This window comes from Leuciscus leuciscus (genome assembly GCF_965113295.1).
Source record: "Leuciscus leuciscus genome assembly, chromosome: 1".
NCBI lineage: Eukaryota > Metazoa > Chordata > Actinopteri > Cypriniformes > Leuciscidae > Leuciscus > Leuciscus leuciscus.
In genome coordinates, this window is record NC_138725.1 from 41,229,238 (window position 1) to 41,247,174 (window position 17,937).

Genomic DNA, 17,937 nt, shown 5'->3' on the forward strand with positions numbered 1-17,937 from the left:
CGTACACAAAACTGAAGCACTAGTTTTACATTGTGATAACCGGATGGAACAAAAAATAATGTAATATCATATGTCATAATACATCTATAAGAATTGCAGTGTTAAAGTGCAACAAGACCTGCACTTGTTCTGGTACCTGTAATGTTTCTTTGATTTCCACTTTATTACTAACTTTACTAACTATACTAATCACTAACTATGTTCACTTAATTGAACAATGTTTGAAGCCTATATTCAGTATATACACTATACAGTTTTAGTGACTTCAGTTAAGTTTTTCAACTAATATTTGTTTTATTTCAGACATATTTCAAAAAACTATTTTATATTTACCATTACCAAAAATTGTTTTAATAGTTAACAATAACAACATTGTAACAACAAAAAACAACAACAATTTTTATTATTATTAGAAACATTTAGACCAGATCTGACATCAAATAAATAAATAAATAATCAAAAATAAAATTAGATGCCTTTAATAGCTTTGTTTTTTATAAAATGGCAATTACATATTACACAAATGTCCATTTTAAAACTTTAAAAAAATATAATTTATACTTATGTGATGTGATGTGAACTCAACTGTAACGACATTTGGTTTAATAATCATAAATAGTGTTACACAAACCAGGACCGGCACTATTAAGCTGGAAAAGTGGTATCAGTGAGTGCAGCCAGTGGGGGTACAAATCGTTATCTGCATACAAACGTCAGCACAGTCAAATCTACACTGTTTTTGCTGATCTAAAGGGTATTATTACACAAATTCATATTAACTGGCCATTATTTATGTGCAACTTCATAACTTGCCTGAGGTAAATAACCACACCTGCTGTCATCCAACCCTCTCACCTGGCTCTTGACAGCCATGGAAAAAAAAACTACACAGGTACAGTACACACCTGAATAAAACTACTAAATAATGACTAAAACAAACAAGAAGCTAAAACATGAAATGGACCACAAACACAGAACGGTAGAACTAGTGAAGTTATCATCACATTCTTTGTCTACAACCACAAACTTGCATGAATTGAGCAAAGAAACAGGTTCAACAGGACACGGAAATTCTCGGGAAAATCATTAGCTGAGGAGGAGGAAAGTTCAAGCATAATTACACAAAACCCTGTAAGGTTTACTGGAATGTAAACTGAGATGTGCTAAGAACAAATGTGGGACGTGCACTGCCTGTAGTTCCACCCAGTAATGTTTTCTTCATTTTCACAGTGATCTCACCTGAGTGAATAGGTATAGCCCGTGTTATCCGGAGTACAGTGAGGAGGAGTATACGTGTGCAGAGGGGAAAAATCCATGGCAATTCGCTGAGCACGCTGTGAAGATCAAACCAGATGTGAAGAGCAGACTTCGAAAACTACGGCAACAGCTAACGTGTGATGATGGGTGTGACCTCGATGCATAAACAGAGTCACACCCATGAAAGCATGCACACAATGCACGCACACACACACACACACACACACACACACACACACTCTACGGTTCAGCCTGCCTCTGGGAGGAATCCCGATGAGCAACATGGTAACAACTTTTGTTTAGTCTGGTCCAGGTGATTGAACATAAAGCTAGTAGTAACTATATAAAACACCTCTTTCATAGTAAATTGTGCTTATTAAATGTGCAAACAATTCATCTGATATCGTCAATCGAGCAGGAAGTGACGGACACACCTAAACGTTCAAAATCAACAACACTATCAAGCGAACAGGACAGTGAGAGTGCGTGTAGACTTTAATATATTTACACAGATAATGGCTCTCTACAACTTTTCCAGCCAGTCATAATTACTGAATGTAGACTTTAAACATACTTACAGAGATTGCTTTGCACTAATAAAAAAAACGAATGAAATATTATTTTAGAGCTGAACAAATTTGTTCACTATAGACATTTTGGTAAGACTTTACAATAATGACAATTAATGAATTAGGTATCATGAAATAAATATGAACAATATTTGCACAGCGATTACTAATATAGGTAAATTTTTATATTAATATATTTTACATTAAATAAATAACATCTCAAGTTAAATGTGTAAATTAATTACTAAATTATATTAATAATAAATTATAATTAAATACATAAACATTAGCTAATGTATTATACAAACATGTATTACCAATTAACAAAAGTAATTATAAAATATATATTTTAATATATATATATATATATATATAAAATTATGTACAAATTAAATGTATGTATTATTAATGTGTGGTGTGTAATGTGTATAATTATTTTGCATATATAAATAAACACATGCATGTATATATATATTTATATTATATATAAATATTTTATTTATAAATAAAATTCTTAAATATATACATGCATGTGTGTATTTATTTATGCAAAATAATTATACACATTACACACATTTATTATGTAAACAAACTTTTATTTTGGATGCGATTAATCGTTTCACAGCCTTAGTTCATAATAACGCATTAACAAACACTAACGAATCAAAATGGACTGTAAAGTGTTACTGAGATTTACAGTAAAAGCTCAGCTTTGATCACAATTTAAAAATCCCTTAGTTTTGCATGGTTTATGCACTATACCTAATTGAATACTTTGTTTAGTTATCCAATAGACTAGTAGAGCTTTCAACAAACACTAAGAGTTTAACTTTCAACTTACTCCAAACTGTCCTGGTCCTTTTCAAAGTGCTGAATTAAGCATCTGAACAAACAGAACACTATTAAGATAATATTCATATGCTTAATTACAATACCGAAAGTCAAATAGCTTGTTCATTTTGTTTACCTTTCCTCTAACTGCATGTCTTGTCATTCTCAAAACCAGAGGAGATCTAGAAAACCCCTCTCCAATACCCAAGAGACAGGCTGAACATCCCCAAATTTCCCACCTATTTTTCTTCTCTAAACACACATTTCACAAGCCCAAACAAGAAGTTATGTTCCAAGCATGACATGCCACTAATAGTGCAATAAAACAAGTCAATGGTGAAAACCACGAGCTCCTTTCTTTGTGCATTAGGCAGACAAAAACAAAAACAAAAGAAGTCATGATTTATGTCTCTATCTTGACCTAGTCACACCTTCATGTGCCTTTGCATCTTTATCTCTTGTGGAAGAGGAGCATTTGCATTAATAAACATGAACATGATAGCGCACAACTCTCCAGATTTGACGTTTCTGCAACATTTGGTTGCGTATCAAAAACTAGTGCGCTGTCTACCTAGACAACAGTTTTGAACAACGCGTTACATCGTTACAACGAAACGCGTAATGAACATACGAATAATAAACTCGCATTTGTATATCAGGTAGCCTAACTTTCGATTCGATGTCTTAAAAAGCGAATGGACTTCATTGTTTAGAATGAGTGTGCGATGCTATCCAGATAGGAGGCTCACTGGGTTTTGACACGCAGCTTTGAATTGCAACACTGTATCAGCGCGATTCTTTTATCTGAATGCGTAAAGGGGTTTCTGCGCACTTCAGCACTGTTTACATTTGAAAACGTAGAATATTACAAAATAAATCATATAGAAATAAAGCCCTGGTTGCGTGTATGACAGTTAATCCAGGGCCATGTTTTCTGTCAAGAGTTTGGAAAGAAAGGAGCTTCACTGACTGTCCACCAAGGACTGTATATTACGCGTGAAATATCAATGTATCTGTCCATAATGTTTGAATGAAATCATAAACGACATCAAAGTATTCCAGCACTTGCCAGTTTGACCATCAGTTTCTATAATCTCCTGTTGTTTTGAAGATAGTCCCGTTCAGAAATGACAATCCAGTTCAAGGATGCGCAAAATGTGTGGCGCATCTCGACGGGAATGTAAACAAAATAAAATAGAAATAACTATGTATCCAAACACCCGATCCAAATTCCGCGATCTTTGTGGGAATAGATAAAAGTTACGTGCTTGACTCACAATTACTACTAGGAAAATCCCAAAATGGCTTCCATAACAGAGTAAAGCCAGACGGATAAAGTCGCACAAACGTTCCTCCTATTTTCCAGGCTCAACTGTCAATCAACGACATACTTTGAATCTATTGGTGGAAACACGAGAGTCACGCCTTCCGGCTCGACGTCACTCAGCATTGGATATAAGGATTCAGATGGGCCCATCCGTAAGAATGTCAACACATTCACTTCAGCCTAAAGCGACGTAAATACGAGCATTTGGAGTAAAAATAGACTGTAAATAAATGGAAACAGAGCTTGTTGGCCAATCTTTACGATTAAAAGGCTAATTTAATTCTAAATAACAATCTAAATCCGACTTTCATCACTTTCACATGAGGTACTTTGTCGGACAAATCACTGTCAAAATATGCATACAAAATATTAAAAATGCAATTTATAGATTAACACATTATCAAGTCAAGTCAAATTGAAAAAGTTTTAAAATAAGATTTTTTATTATCTCTTTATTTCCCACTGACTCACATATTAATAGACCGACTGATGAGATTAAAGGATTAGTTCACCCAAAAATGAAAATGATCCCATAATTTACTCCCCCTCTCAAGCCATAGGTGTATATGACTTTCTTCTTTCAGACGAACACAATTGGAGTTATATAAAAAAAATATCCTGGCTCTTCCAAGCTTTATATTGGGAGTGAACTGTTCCGCGTTCGTCAATATGTCGTGTCAGAGGTCACTCTTCCGCCGTAACTAGAGTCACGTACAGTCATTACTGGAAGCCAGTGATTATAGTTTATAAAGTTATAAATATGGATATTTTTCTTACAAAACACATCGCTTTGTTTCAGAAGGCCTTTATTAACCCCCTATGCATTACTTTTATGATGGATGGATGCGCTTTTTGGGGCTTCAAAAAACAAGGTATCATTCACTCCCATTATAAAGCTTGGAAAAGTCAGGATATTTTTTAATATAACTCCAATCGTGTTCGTCTGAAAGAAGAAAGTCATACACCTAGGATGGCTTGAGGGTGAATAAATTATGGGATCATTTTTATTTTTGGGTGAACTTACCCTGTAATTCATCCAATTTTCTTTATCAATCCACTCTGTGCCAAAGTTTAAAAGCAGCTATTACACAATTAGCTTCATTTCCGAAACAGAAAACCTCAAGTCTTGCAATATTAAGCAAAGCAATCCCAAAAGCTGACTCAAAATGGGAATAGGATCTCCAGTTTTAACACACAATGTCTCTAAAAGCCATGTAACAATCAGTCAGAAAATTGCACAAACACAATAGGCCAGGACATACTGTTTATTGATCCCCAAAGACAAATTCAGATGCAAAATATTACAGTGCAAAAACAGTTACAGCAGATGCAAAAGACCTTACTCAACATATGTGGTCAAATTGTTTCTTAGTGCCAAGAAACACAAATGCTCTGCAGTCATTTTGCATTTAGAGAAGATACACAACAACTGTAACCTATTTATTTCTTTAAAAAAAATTGGACTCATCCCATACAATGCTTGCATATTTTGCAGTTGGCTCAGTCTACAAGAGAAACTTGTGAAACTATTCAAAGGTTCAATATGCCCTCTATAAAGTAAACTACAACAAGATAAGATTTATGGGTCTCTTGGTGATATTGCATGACTTTATTTAGCAACTGCTCCTCAATACACTCTCAAAGCCACATACGCGATGCAACAGCGCCACCTACTGGCCATTTACTAGACTACTGATGCAGTGACGTTAAAGCAGATCACGGTTATACATATTTGAAGAATGAATGTGCGTTCAGGGTGGAGTTAACGCCTTATAGCTCATAATTCAAGCCCACTTCTTCTAGGGAACACACGAGATTTTAAAGTAAACTGCGATACAATGCTGTTATGCACTAATTTGATATCTACTTACAGTGAATTGCCCTTTTAATATAGGTAACGTACAGTAGGATTAAATTATTTTAAATACTTTAAAGACGTCTCAGTTTGTTTATTATCATTTAAAAGTGTCAGATACCCACAATCCATTATACAAATGAGTCAGTGTAATCACAAATAGCTTACTGTTTCTTTGGTTTGCCTTCTTCCCGAGGTAAGTTACTTCTGCAAACTCACCCAGGCGATGGCAGTTGTCAAAGTCCACTGGTTTGTTTGGTGGTGAGTCCTTCAAATACAAACGGTTAACTTATAATGAGCTTGGAAATCGACGACCCAAACAATTTCTGTGAGAACCGCTTCCAGTTTCAGTTCACTGTCTGTCTCTAAGTAAAACACGAGTAAACAGTGAAGTTTAACGACGCCTCCGCGATGTCCGTCCACCCGGACACAGACCAGTGAGTTTGAGCGGCGAGTGACTGGCGCGCGCAGCGAAGGAAGCCACGCCCACACCAACTGACGCGCATGACAGTCCTTACGATACGACGGGACAATATATAAAACATTTTATTAAACAGCCTATATATAATTTTTATTTGAACAGTTCTACTGTTATGTATGGCTTATTAACAATAACTTTACATGCTTGTTTTTTTTAACCTTTTCTAGCAATTGTTAGATTTTACTACAGTGGAAGGAATCATATCGTATGTTTAAAAATGTAATTAAGGGAGAACGTCACACCGTCCCCTGTTTTGGCTTTTAAAATAATTGTAAGTAGGCTAATAATAATTAATATATAATATATAATATGTGCAATATAATAATACAATATATAAATTATTAATAAATACATGTTGGCCTAATTAATAAATAATGTGCGATTTTCTCTCTCAGCATAAAATACATAAATACATTATTATTATTATTATTATTATTATTCAGTTTCCTCAGAAATAACTGCAGGAATTACAGAAATAATTGTTTTGCTATTCAGGGAACCTCCTTATTTTAAACGAACTTTATTTATTTATTTAGCCTATTCATTCATTAATTCATTCATTGTAATTATAAATTATAATTAAAGCATAGCCTATTTGCGGAATTATTTCATTTTCTATGGATCAAATTAGGAGTAAAGTGAATTTAAAGGGCTACTGAAGTAAAAATATGACGCAGATATGAATCACATCTGTATCTTAAAAATGTATCTGAAGGAATCTTCCTTTGATTTTACGTCCAAGTGAATGGAGAGGATGACGGTGAGTGAACGGGGCGGTGCTGATGAAGACCATATGACAGACAGACACAAGACCCTGGAGAAGGACAGATAGGCGAGAGGTCTAGGATATTAAATCCATCTCCTGCGGACACACTATGACCTTCGTCATGTGAATATAGAGTAAATAACTAGCTTCGTTATCATTCTCAACGTAATTACGGACAAAACAGGAAACGATTACGCGATTTGCATCTGTACGTCCAACATAAACATCAGCACAGCGACATCATACTGGTGTTACAGTCACATCTGTGGCAGAGGAAAGCCTTTTGCTGATGATACACTTTGTTTAATTTTTTTGTCATTATTCAAACAGAAGCTCCATCCTGCATTGCGATATAAAGGTAGGTGCTGATGCTGAGATTTTAACATCTGTGCCTGTGCGTGATTATCTGTTAGCAAATACATCAGAGGAAAGAGGAAAGAGCAGTGGAATGCGGAGTGATTGATAGATATAATTGAGAATCTGTTTAAAATCCGAATCTAAAAGCCTGCATTACTAGCTAACGTGACTGCTGCCTGTGACAGCTCAATCTGACCGAATGAACGACAATATACGACATATAACACGTGCACTAACGTTTACGTTTCAATATGTAGACTGTTCCAGTTGTGCAGACCGCTGTAAGAAAACATGGACAGCTATGAGGGATTCTGCGCACGCATTCTGTCTGAACTGCAGTCGGAAATGATGCATGAAATGAGCTGCAGTACCGCACCTGCGCGAGGGGTGGCGCACTCTCTCATCCGCTTTCATGGCAGGCCACTTCTGTCTCCTGTTGTGAGTATTTATATTACAGAGTGTGATTGCAATACATGATATGATAAACTTTCAAAAGCAAGAGTTAGCACAGTAAAATATAATAAAGAACATTAAGAACAGTAATAATTAGGCTATAACATTCAGCCTATGGTTTCCACATTCAAAAAATAGAGTGTTGTCTCCCTTTCAATTGTCTAATTATGATTCATATTATTTGAAAGTTTTTGCATATTGTGTTTCCAGCTAAGCGAGATACAAAGAAGGGAGATGGTTGAATACAGGAAAAGAGCGTCACAAATGGAGGCAGACAGACAGATTCATTATAACAATAACCTCCTCAATCAGATTCAGGCCATTCTTTGGACCAGTAAGGTAAGAAAATAAGGGTTTCTTCGACCAACAGGTACTTTTATGTCCCGGATTTATTTATTTTTATAATCACGATCAATTTCGAAACTAATTAATTAGAAAACTGATTTTTTTTTCCTTTTACACATCGATATTATTTTATTTTTTACCCAGATATTCATCTATGAAAATTCATCTATATATATATATATATATATATATATATATATTAATTTTGTATATAACTTCTTTATACACTATTATTATTGTTAATAGAGACTGTATATCATTCATTTCACTTGTATTCTTTTTTTTTTTACCCTGCATTCATTATTTATTTTCCTTTTTTCCCGTTTTATGTATAGATTTTGTTTTTTAACCTATACCTTCAACTATGAAAAAATATATACTGCTTATTCGCAATAATTGATTGAATTTACTTTCATACAGGGGTGATTCTAGGATTTCAATATTAGAGAGGCTCAGCCACCAATTGTTTATGATTTAAAAAAAAGAGAATAATTGAATATATTGTTAGTATACTTGGCATGATTATACTATGATTATGTTCTACATAATCAAGTCAATCCCTGAATATTAAATTAATTTCTAATCATTTTAAATAACCTGCTAATATTCATTCATATTCATTAAGAATATAGACAAACTTTATATTACTGTAATTGTCTAGATTGGCAATATGTGAGTAAAATATTTTTTTCATATTTTTTTTCAACATGTAAAGATTTAAACACTATTATTTACTCTCTGCATTTGTGCAGTAAAATTTACTTTAAATCTTTTTCATTCATGGAGATAACGGATAACGGATTTCTGTCACCTGGTGGAAAACAAACACTTTTAACATGAAAATGACATAAAAATTACCACTATAACCAGTAGATGGCTGCAGCTCAATAGCTCATTTGCCAATAGCTCACTCCCTTTTATAGTTATTTTTTGCATATTTTGCTTTTAGATTTATTATAAAATTACTATTATAACAAATTTGAGCAATTCTATTGCACTGATGTATGAAGTATAGCAAGAGTGGAAAAAGCCATTAAGATGAAAGGAATGTCATAATAAATGATTAAATAAGCCCAGATTTTACAGTGGATGGAAAACCGTTTTGAATTGCTCCCACATCACATTATATAAACTGCATTGATGACAAAGAACTACAGAGATGCAGATATCATAACAATCTGTCAATAAATGCACTACTACAGATTGAAGAATACGCTGAATAACGCAGACTTAAATACGGCCCGTATTTAAGTCTGCGTTATTCAGCGTATTCTTCAATCTGTAGTAGTGCATTTATTGACAGATTGTTATGATCTCTATACGGGGATGGGCCCAAAGCTGGTTTCGTATGAGTTTTAAAGGGGACAGATGCGATCACGAATTAATGTACATATATTACAGAGTTAATCGCTAATTTTTAGGAGGGCTGGGTGGAAACTTAGGGGGGCTAAAGCAATCCTAAAATGGGTCTAGTGACACCCCTGCTTTCATATCTTCTTGCATTATAGGCACCACAAATATTGGACGTACCAAAGCCTTCAGAGCAGTGCTTGTCTCCTTCTCCAAAATTAGACTGCAGGAATGGTTTTACTGATACTGCACATCTTACACCTACTGGGACCACAGAGCCTTACATTTTATCTAATAAGCCAGCAGTGACCCCACCAGCTGAGCTCCCTGGACTTATGAGAGGAAAAGCCATGGAGGAAAAAGAGAAGGAAACTGACACAGAAGGAGTTTGTCTGCAGAACCTACTGAAGAAATCACGGGAATTTATTGAAAAAGAACAAGGTAAACAGGGATCAAAGGTCACCGGCACCAAAATCCCGTTTGATAAAGAAAACGGCACTTCTCTGGACGGGACTGTCTCTGGTTTTCCCTGTTATATTCCCTCGCCTAATCAGACCTCTCCTAATAACCTAATAAGTCCAGAATCTGGTCTAAATGGCAGTTTAAGACCCCATCGTGGGCGTCCTCGTCCCATTTCTGCTGGCAACATCTTCTTCTCTTTCCCTGACAACCCCAACCAACCAAACAATACAGCCAATGCAAGGCCACAGGAAGTCAAAACAATCGGGACGCAGGAGAGGAAGCTACTCGGAGTGGAACATGTGAGTATGGGTCGATATGATGACCACTCCAGGTTGAACGAGACCGTTGGAAGATTAGAAACGTCTCCGGTGGATCCTGAGCTCACAAGCCCTCTGTTCCGAAGGAGATGCCACACGCTGGACAGTCATCTGTCGTCCGGCCATCAGAGTCCGCTCATAGACCGGAGCCAGGAGAGAATGCCTCGGTTTATGGCCGGGGTCACTGCGAGAACGCACACTCGACTGTCTCCTCCTTCACCAATGAGCAAGACTTTCACACGGGACAGTCCCACAGCTGCATTTATGGGCTCTGGAATCAGCCCAGACTCTCCTTCTCATGCCAAAGTATCATTTGAGGGAAACAGTGTCATTAGCACAGCGCTGAAAGAAAGGAGAGCAGGTAAGAACAGAACAAACGAGTGCACTATTGAAAACAAAGACTCAAATTAGCACTGAAATGGGTTTTACGGCCTGATATTATTGAGCATTTTTAAGTTCCTCAAAGAACATTGAGTTCTCTAGTCTAGTTTCTTTAAAAATCATCATGTGCTGGTGTTTTAAAGCGGGGATTTTCACACTTTTTAATGCCATATGTGATGCCCAATATTTGAATGCCCAAATATGATGATCCTCTTGCGAAAAACCTCCTTCCTAAAATATAAATGCTACTACATTATTATATTTTATCATTTATTATAGAGACATTTATACTATGAGAAAAAGAGTCATATAACAAAAATAACATGTTGTTATTTTAACATGCATTTATGGGCTCATTATACTCAAACCAAAAAGAATGAGTAAAATATGTATGGAAATATTTAATATATACAACATAATATAACAATAATATAACTTTACTATATGTGTGTGTGTGTGTGTGTGTGTGTGTGTGTGTCACATGCAAATATGAATTACTATTAACAATAATGCATATTCTGAATAGTACTTCCAAAATAAATAAATAATAATAATAATAATACAAAACAATCCACAATAATACATTTCTTAGACCCCAATATAAAATTATTATTAATACTGCATTTTTTTGTATATTGCTTCCAAAATATCTATAATTTTTATCTCCAAAATATACATTTTTCGACAAGGAGTTTTCAGTTTGAACCCACAATCCAAAAGACTGATATGAAGAACCGATAATGTCATATCAAGAAGAACTTTTTTAATCTCCAGAGAACCTTATAACAACTCAAGACACAAAAAACGCATGATATAAAGAGTTAATCAATGGTACCCTTGAGAGAACCATTGGAGAATGTTCATTTGAGAGTAAAGACGAGATTTTCAGCTTTCTTTGATATAGTATCCTCTCAGTTGTGTATTCCTGTTTCTCAGATGAGATGCAATGGCAAGTCCACGCTCTAGAAGACATGCAGAGGTCTCTGGAGGATGACTATGCTTTCAGATTATCGTGTCTGGTGGCAGAACAACAGAGGGAACAACAGCATCACAGTCAGGTCAGCATTGGCATATCCATATAAATATATACATTGGCTCTGTTCCAAACCTTTGTGAATTGCCACATGTTCACTATATATTTACCTTGGCATCCTAACCCAAATGGGACCTTATAAGTTCCTCATGGATGAGAACTACACTAACAGTTACACATCTGCTATACATGAACTAGAATAAATATGATTTATTCACAAACAACATTTGCCTGGACTGCAGCTTGGAGTCTCTGGTCTTTGATATGCATCATGTGTGTATTGTATATATCCTGATCTCTCTGTTCCTCATTCAGGAGTCGGAGGAGCGGGTCAGGAGACTGAGGGGTCAGGGTGGTCTGAGTCCTGTAGCAGGCGAGGACGGGTGTGAACGTTACCCTATACTGAGCCCCATCATGTGCCCTTTAAGCCCTGGAGAAAGATCACCACGACACCCTGTGCCAGTCATTGGTATGTCAGCCGTGGCTTTAAGATGAAAACACATCAGCTATTTTAGCCCAGTGTCTTTAATTTGTTACGACTCTGTGTTTAAATAAATGTTCAGTGGCTTTATGGATGTAGGCTAGATAAATGAAAAAATCTAATATTTATGTTTATTTCAGCTTATATATATATATATATACACTACCAGTAAAAAGTTTGGGATCTGTAAGATTTTTTATATTTTTGAAAGTCTCTTCTGTTCACCAAGGCTGCATTTATTTGATTAAAAATACAAAAAAACAGTAATACTGTGAAACATTATTACAATTTAAAATAATAAAGTAAATATTACTATTATATATAGCTATTTATTTATTACTGATCCAAAACTTTTGACTAGTAGTGTATTTATACACTATATATATATATATATATATACATAAATAAAGCTGAAATTAAATACATATATTTTAAACAAAATAAAATAAAAAGTAAATTACAGCTATATAGAAATCAAAACAAAAAGTGATAAAAATGACAAAAGAACATAATAAAATTACTAAAACTTAAAACTGATATTGAAAAAAAAAGAAGCTAATTCACAATATTAACAAGTATTAAAATTGTATATAAATAATGCTAAAATAACACTGATTCAAAACTTTCAGTTGCATGTGCTCAGACGCAGTCATGTGTTGGTTGACTACATTTAGAAAGCTTTCAGTTATTTTTTAGAGCGTTGGGAATTTAAACATCTTTGTGTGTTTCACAGAAGAAATAAAATCATATTTAGAACAATATGACGAAATGATGTCATTTTGGGGTAAACAATTTAACCATTCATTTACTACAAAATCAAAAGAATATAGTATGCACGTACTATGGTATATATTAACATGGTATTCTATTCTTTTTAGGTTTAGATGTGTCATCATCACCCTCCATATATATGAGAGGCCTAAATCATCCCAGCACAGGGAAGAGCAGAAACAGGCTGAGCCAGGTTGGTTTTTAAAAGCTTTTGCATTGATTTGATCAACTTGAATAAATGTTATTATAAGATAAAGCCTCAGTGGTGTGTGTCGCACACAGGTTATAACAGCGGAGCAGCAGAGGGCACTGTGTCGCCTCACTTCTATCGTGAAGGGCTTTCTGACCAGACGACTGCTGAGAACAGAGAAAGTCAAACACCTGCGTCAAACCGTACAAGTGAGAAGAGAACGCACAACATGTGACCCTGGACCACAAAACCAGTCACATGGGTCATTTTTTGGAAATTGAGATTTATACATCACCTGAAAGCTGAATAAATACGCTTTCCATTGATGTATGGTTTATGATAGGACAATATTTGGCCGAGATACAACTATTTGAACATCTGGAATCTGAGGGTGCAAAAAATCGAAACATTGAGAAAATCGCCTTTAAAGTTGTCCATTTATGTACGCGATTGTGCTGCATAACGCATTCACTCACAAAAATAAATGTTTTATATATTTACGGTCGGAAATTTACTAAATATCTTCATGGAACATGATCTTAACATCCTAATGATTTTTGGCATCAATCATTTTGACCCATGCAATGTATTTTTGGCTATTGCCACAAATATACCCGTGCGACTTGTGACTGGTTTTTCACTTACAATAGTGTTCGTATACATGCTAATAAAGCCCTCATGGGATTGATCATCTCTCTACATGTGTCTTTCTTCAGGACACGCAGGAGTTTATTCGTTCATTCAGCACTAATGCTGTTCAACGAAACGTCCAGCTGTCAGAGCAAGATCTGTCTCTGCAAGAGCGCGTCAGAGCTCAGGTCCCACATTTGATGCTTTGGTACTAAAGAACCGTGTGTACAGCATCAGATCTGGCACTCAATATGTTTATGTGCTTCTGTTACAGTTACGCGCGGCCTTGTTTGACATTCATGATATCTTCTTCACTATGACACTAGAGGAGCGTTTGTCTCTGCTACAGCAAGACCGAGATCTGAGAGCTAAGAGAAAACTCAGAGAGATGGTAACAACAATCTGCACTTTTTGCTTTCATCTTCATCGGTTTATTTCCATTTAGTTTTGGTTAGTGTTGATCCCTGGCAATCTGCTGTTTTGAAAAGTACGCTACACATAATATTTGATTTGGCATACAGGAAAAAGCAAAGCCCCCTAAGGTGATTTTGTCTGCTGCAACCCAGAAATCTCTTGATAGGAAGAAAAGGTGAGTTGTATTAGAACAATATTATGTTTGAAACTTTTTGTCTGCAATCATGCAATTATATCATGCAACTTTTAAGTCTGATAAAGACTTATTTGACATGCAGTTGGTCCATTTAGGTGCCAAAACAACATAAACATTGGCAAGATTATTGGTTGTTGGATGGTAACTTGTGCAATAGTAATGTTACCTTTTTTTAATATGACATAAAGGACTGAATTGAATCAAAGATGGGAAGTCTTTGTTTATGGTTGTAACTCCAGAACTTCATGTTGTGACACATTTATGGCCTTCGGCCCATTAAACAAAAATATAAGGAACAAAATCACAATAAGTCATGATATATTTTGAAAGCTATAATTTCACTGTAACTAGATGTTAATTTTTTTTTAAACTAAATGGTTTATATATATATTTAAAGTATATGTAATATAATATACTTTAGATATACATTGAGGAAAATATATATATATATATATTTTAGGAAATCATATACATATACACACATATATATACACATCTTATATCATTCTTACTATATATTTACTTCAAAATTTTACAATATTTACTATATATTTACAAATATATATTTCATATATATATATAAAATAATTTACAATACAAATTGTTTTTATATAAAAATACTATTTATTTTATTTACTATTATTAATAGCATATCTATATATCTATATATATATATATATATATATATATATATATATATATATATATATATATACACACACACATACATATATATGGATTTCCATAGTTGAAGATATAGGTCAAAAACAAAATCTATGAAAAAAGTAACAAAAATAAATAATGATTGCATGGTAAAAAGAATGTGGCCTCAACTTTAACAAAAAACAAGTTGAAAATGAAATGTATATACAGTATATATATGAAGAGTTCAGATGCAAAAGCCTCTAAATGCCATCTGAAATTTTCTTATAGAATGATCATTTTTATCAAGCTCGTATATTTAAATTCAATAATTTCACTTAAATGGCAATGAAGATTACCTATTAATGGTCATTTAAGCGAAATTACTGAACTTAAATATACGAGCTTGATAAAAATGATCATTCTATAAGAAAATTTCAGATGGCATTTAGAGGCTTTTGCATCTGAACTCTTCATATATATATAAAATATAGTATAGTATAGCAAAATAGTATATAAAATGCTATTTATTTGATTAACTATTTATTAACTGAAATAGCCTTTATTCACTTCCTGATCTGCTCTAAAATGTTCTTGTCATCAGAGTTGGTGAATCTCCAGGACAGACCAGACGAGCTCAGAAAACCAAGAGTCCCCCGACAAAAAGGTGAAGACAAAAACACTCCAATAGACACACATTACCCACAGAGGGAAAACAGACACTTTACACATTTACCATGCCCTCTGCACCATATATGTGCGCTAGCTGCGTACATCTTTCCAACGGTCTCCCTGTCCCTGTGTGTTGAAGGATCCTGCAGCCCAGTCAGGGCCAGAACGCTCCAGTTTCAGGCCAGCAGCTCCTGCGCCGCGGGTCAGCTCTCCACCTTTTGCTTCCTTTGATCATGCAATCTCCTATTCTGGCCATTTCCATTTTCTTTTACGCTGTTGTTGATGGAATTTGAAATTCAATTCAGTCTTTGCTGGACGCTTGCAGTACTGGAAATGCCACCGAGCCTCTGCCAGAAGAGTCACCTGACATTTAAAATTGGCTGCATTTATTTGTAAATGCATTTGGCAGGATCTCATGCAGTCATTTAGTCAACTGAAGTGTGATCAAAATATCACTGTATTATATTACAAAGAATCACTCTGTATGAAAGTAGCCTTAAAACAAACCCAGTATGTTTTAGAGAATGCATTGTATAAAGATGCAAAACCACATTTCAAACTAATTGAGTTCACATCGAATGAAACAATTTGAATGTTCAAATATAATACATCAATATTAGGTGCAATATTGCAATAGAAAACATATAAAATACAAATTTTGTATGTGTTTCAGGAGTTACAAGAAGACTCCAGAGGAGAGAGTTCAGCGTTCGGAGAGGCTGAAGAAACAGCATTCACTGGGTTGATCTGGACATGAAAAATAATATTGTGCTAATCATAGAGATTCATTTAAAGATACTCTCATGATTCATGATTATTAAATGTCATTCATTGATATTTATTTCCTCACATTATTCTACAACTGCATGTGTGAATATAGAGTTAAGGTCCCGTTCACACCAAGGATGATAACTATAACAATTTCAAACTATAATTGTTTCTAAATATTAATAATAGCAGAGTTCACACCACAGCTATTACAATAACAGCAAAGAGAAATGATATCGTTGGAATCACTTTCAGAACGATTTTTTTCCAGCTGATGAACGATAAAAACATTGACAGCCAATCAGAATCCTTCTTAAAGTGGCAGACGACAAAACTGCAGCGTGCGCAAGCTTATAATAAACAGAACGATATTGTGCAATGGTGTGGATGCTAATATAGTTAAAGTTTTTGGTTTGAACGGGCCTTTAGTCCAGATATTATTTAGAGGTTCATATAGGATACATAAATTAATAAATTACCCTTCTATGAATGATTACAAATTCTGTATTTTGAGATTCATTAAACGGAAAGGTGGGGTTTTCCTATATAGACGCCTGTATTGATAAAGAGAAAAGTTAATGCTGCTTTAATGATATATATATATATATATTAAAATGTGTCATCCATCCATCCATCCATCTTCTTCCGCTTATCCGGGGCCGGGTCGCGGGGGCAGCAGTCTAAGCAGGGATGCCCAGACTTCCCTCTCCCTAGACACTTCCTCCAGCTCTTCCGGGGGGACACCGAGGCGTTCCCAGGCCAGCCGGGAGACATAGTCCCTCCAGCGTGTCCTAGGTCTTCCCCGGGGTCTCCTCCCGGTGGGACATGCCCGGAACACCTTCCCGGGAAGGCGTCCAGGAGGCATCCGGAAAAGATGCCCGAGCCACCTCAGCTGGCCCCTCTCGATGTGGAGGAGCAGCGGCTCTACTCTGAGCTCCTCCCGAGTGACTGAGCTTCTCACCCTATCTCTAAGGGATCGCCCAGCCACCCTGCGGAGAAAGCTCATTTCGGCCGCCTGTATCCGGGATCTTGTCCTTTCGGTCATAACCCACAGCTCATGACCATAGGTGAGAGTAGGAACGTAGATTGACCGGTAAATTGAGAGCTTCGCCTTACGGCTCAGCTCCTTCTTCACCACGACAGACCGGTACAGCGACCGCATTACTGCAGAAGCTGCACCGATCCGTCTGTCAATCTCCCGTTCCATCCTTCCCTCACTCGTGAACAAGACCCCAAGATACTTGAACTCCTCCACTTGAGGCAGGAACTCTCCACCAACCTGAAGCGGGCAAACCACCCTTTTCCGACTGAGAACCATGGCCTCGGATTTGGAGGTGCTGATTCTCATCCCAGCCGCTTCACACTCGGCTGCAAACCGTCCCAGTGCAT

The 17,937-nt window shown here is 35.7% G+C and overlaps 2 protein-coding genes across 10 annotated transcripts in view; one reads left to right on the forward strand and one right to left on the reverse strand.

Moving 5' to 3' along the window:
* The window catches only part of sun1b (Sad1 and UNC84 domain containing 1b), a 42,728-nt gene extending 36,418 nt beyond the window's left edge, over positions 1-6,310 (reverse strand). For 2 of the 5 annotated variants that reach the window (XM_082137371.1, XM_082137368.1), the window contains exons 1-2: positions 3,727-5,966; positions 1,240-1,334 (exon numbers count right to left, since the gene is read on the reverse strand). In XM_082137371.1, coding sequence (XP_081993497.1) covers positions 1,240-1,334; positions 3,727-3,738 — 107 coding nt within the window. In that variant the 5' untranslated portion in view covers positions 3,739-5,966. Of the gene's footprint in view, positions 1-1,239; positions 1,335-3,726; positions 5,970-6,007 lie in introns of those variants that run through there. The other 3 variants (XM_082137372.1, XM_082137370.1, XM_082137369.1) reach the window with 3 other exon arrangements.
* A 593-nt stretch (positions 6,311-6,903) lies between these two features.
* On the forward strand, positions 6,904-16,617 carry ccp110 (centriolar coiled-coil protein 110). 5 transcript variants are annotated; one of them, XM_082137420.1, is made up of 15 exons: positions 6,904-7,444; positions 7,701-7,881; positions 8,107-8,235; positions 9,750-10,731; positions 11,688-11,809; positions 12,100-12,253; positions 12,999-13,049; positions 13,144-13,229; positions 13,319-13,435; positions 13,943-14,044; positions 14,131-14,247; positions 14,378-14,445; positions 15,713-15,775; positions 15,920-15,982; positions 16,454-16,617. In XM_082137420.1, the coding sequence occupies exons 2-15, from the start codon at positions 7,735-7,737 to the stop codon at positions 16,524-16,526; spliced, it is 2,274 nt and encodes a 757-aa protein (XP_081993546.1). In that variant the 5' UTR covers positions 6,904-7,444; positions 7,701-7,734; the 3' UTR covers positions 16,527-16,617. The 5 variants fall into 5 exon arrangements, with proteins under 5 accessions (XP_081993546.1, XP_081993548.1, XP_081993544.1 ...); XM_082137422.1 differs by lacking the exon at positions 15,920-15,982; XM_082137418.1 differs by lacking the exon at positions 16,454-16,617 and having other exon boundaries at positions 15,920-16,447.
* The last annotated feature ends 1,320 nt before the right edge of the window (positions 16,618-17,937 follow it).

What these genes read in the sequence shown, in the direction of transcription:
- ccp110 (XM_082137418.1), top strand. Translation starts at nt 7,735, where the DNA reads ATGGACAGCTATGAGGGATTCTGCGCACGCATTCTGTCTGAACTGCAG. An exon ending in GGCCACTTCTGTCTCCTGTT is followed by an intron (nt 7,882 to 8,106) that starts GTGAGTATTTAT and finishes TTGTGTTTCCAG; the next exon opens with CTAAGCGAGATACAAAGAAG. An exon ending in AAGAGTCCCCCGACAAAAAG is followed by an intron (nt 15,776 to 15,919) that starts GTGAAGACAAAA and finishes TGTGTGTTGAAG; the next exon opens with GATCCTGCAGCCCAGTCAGG.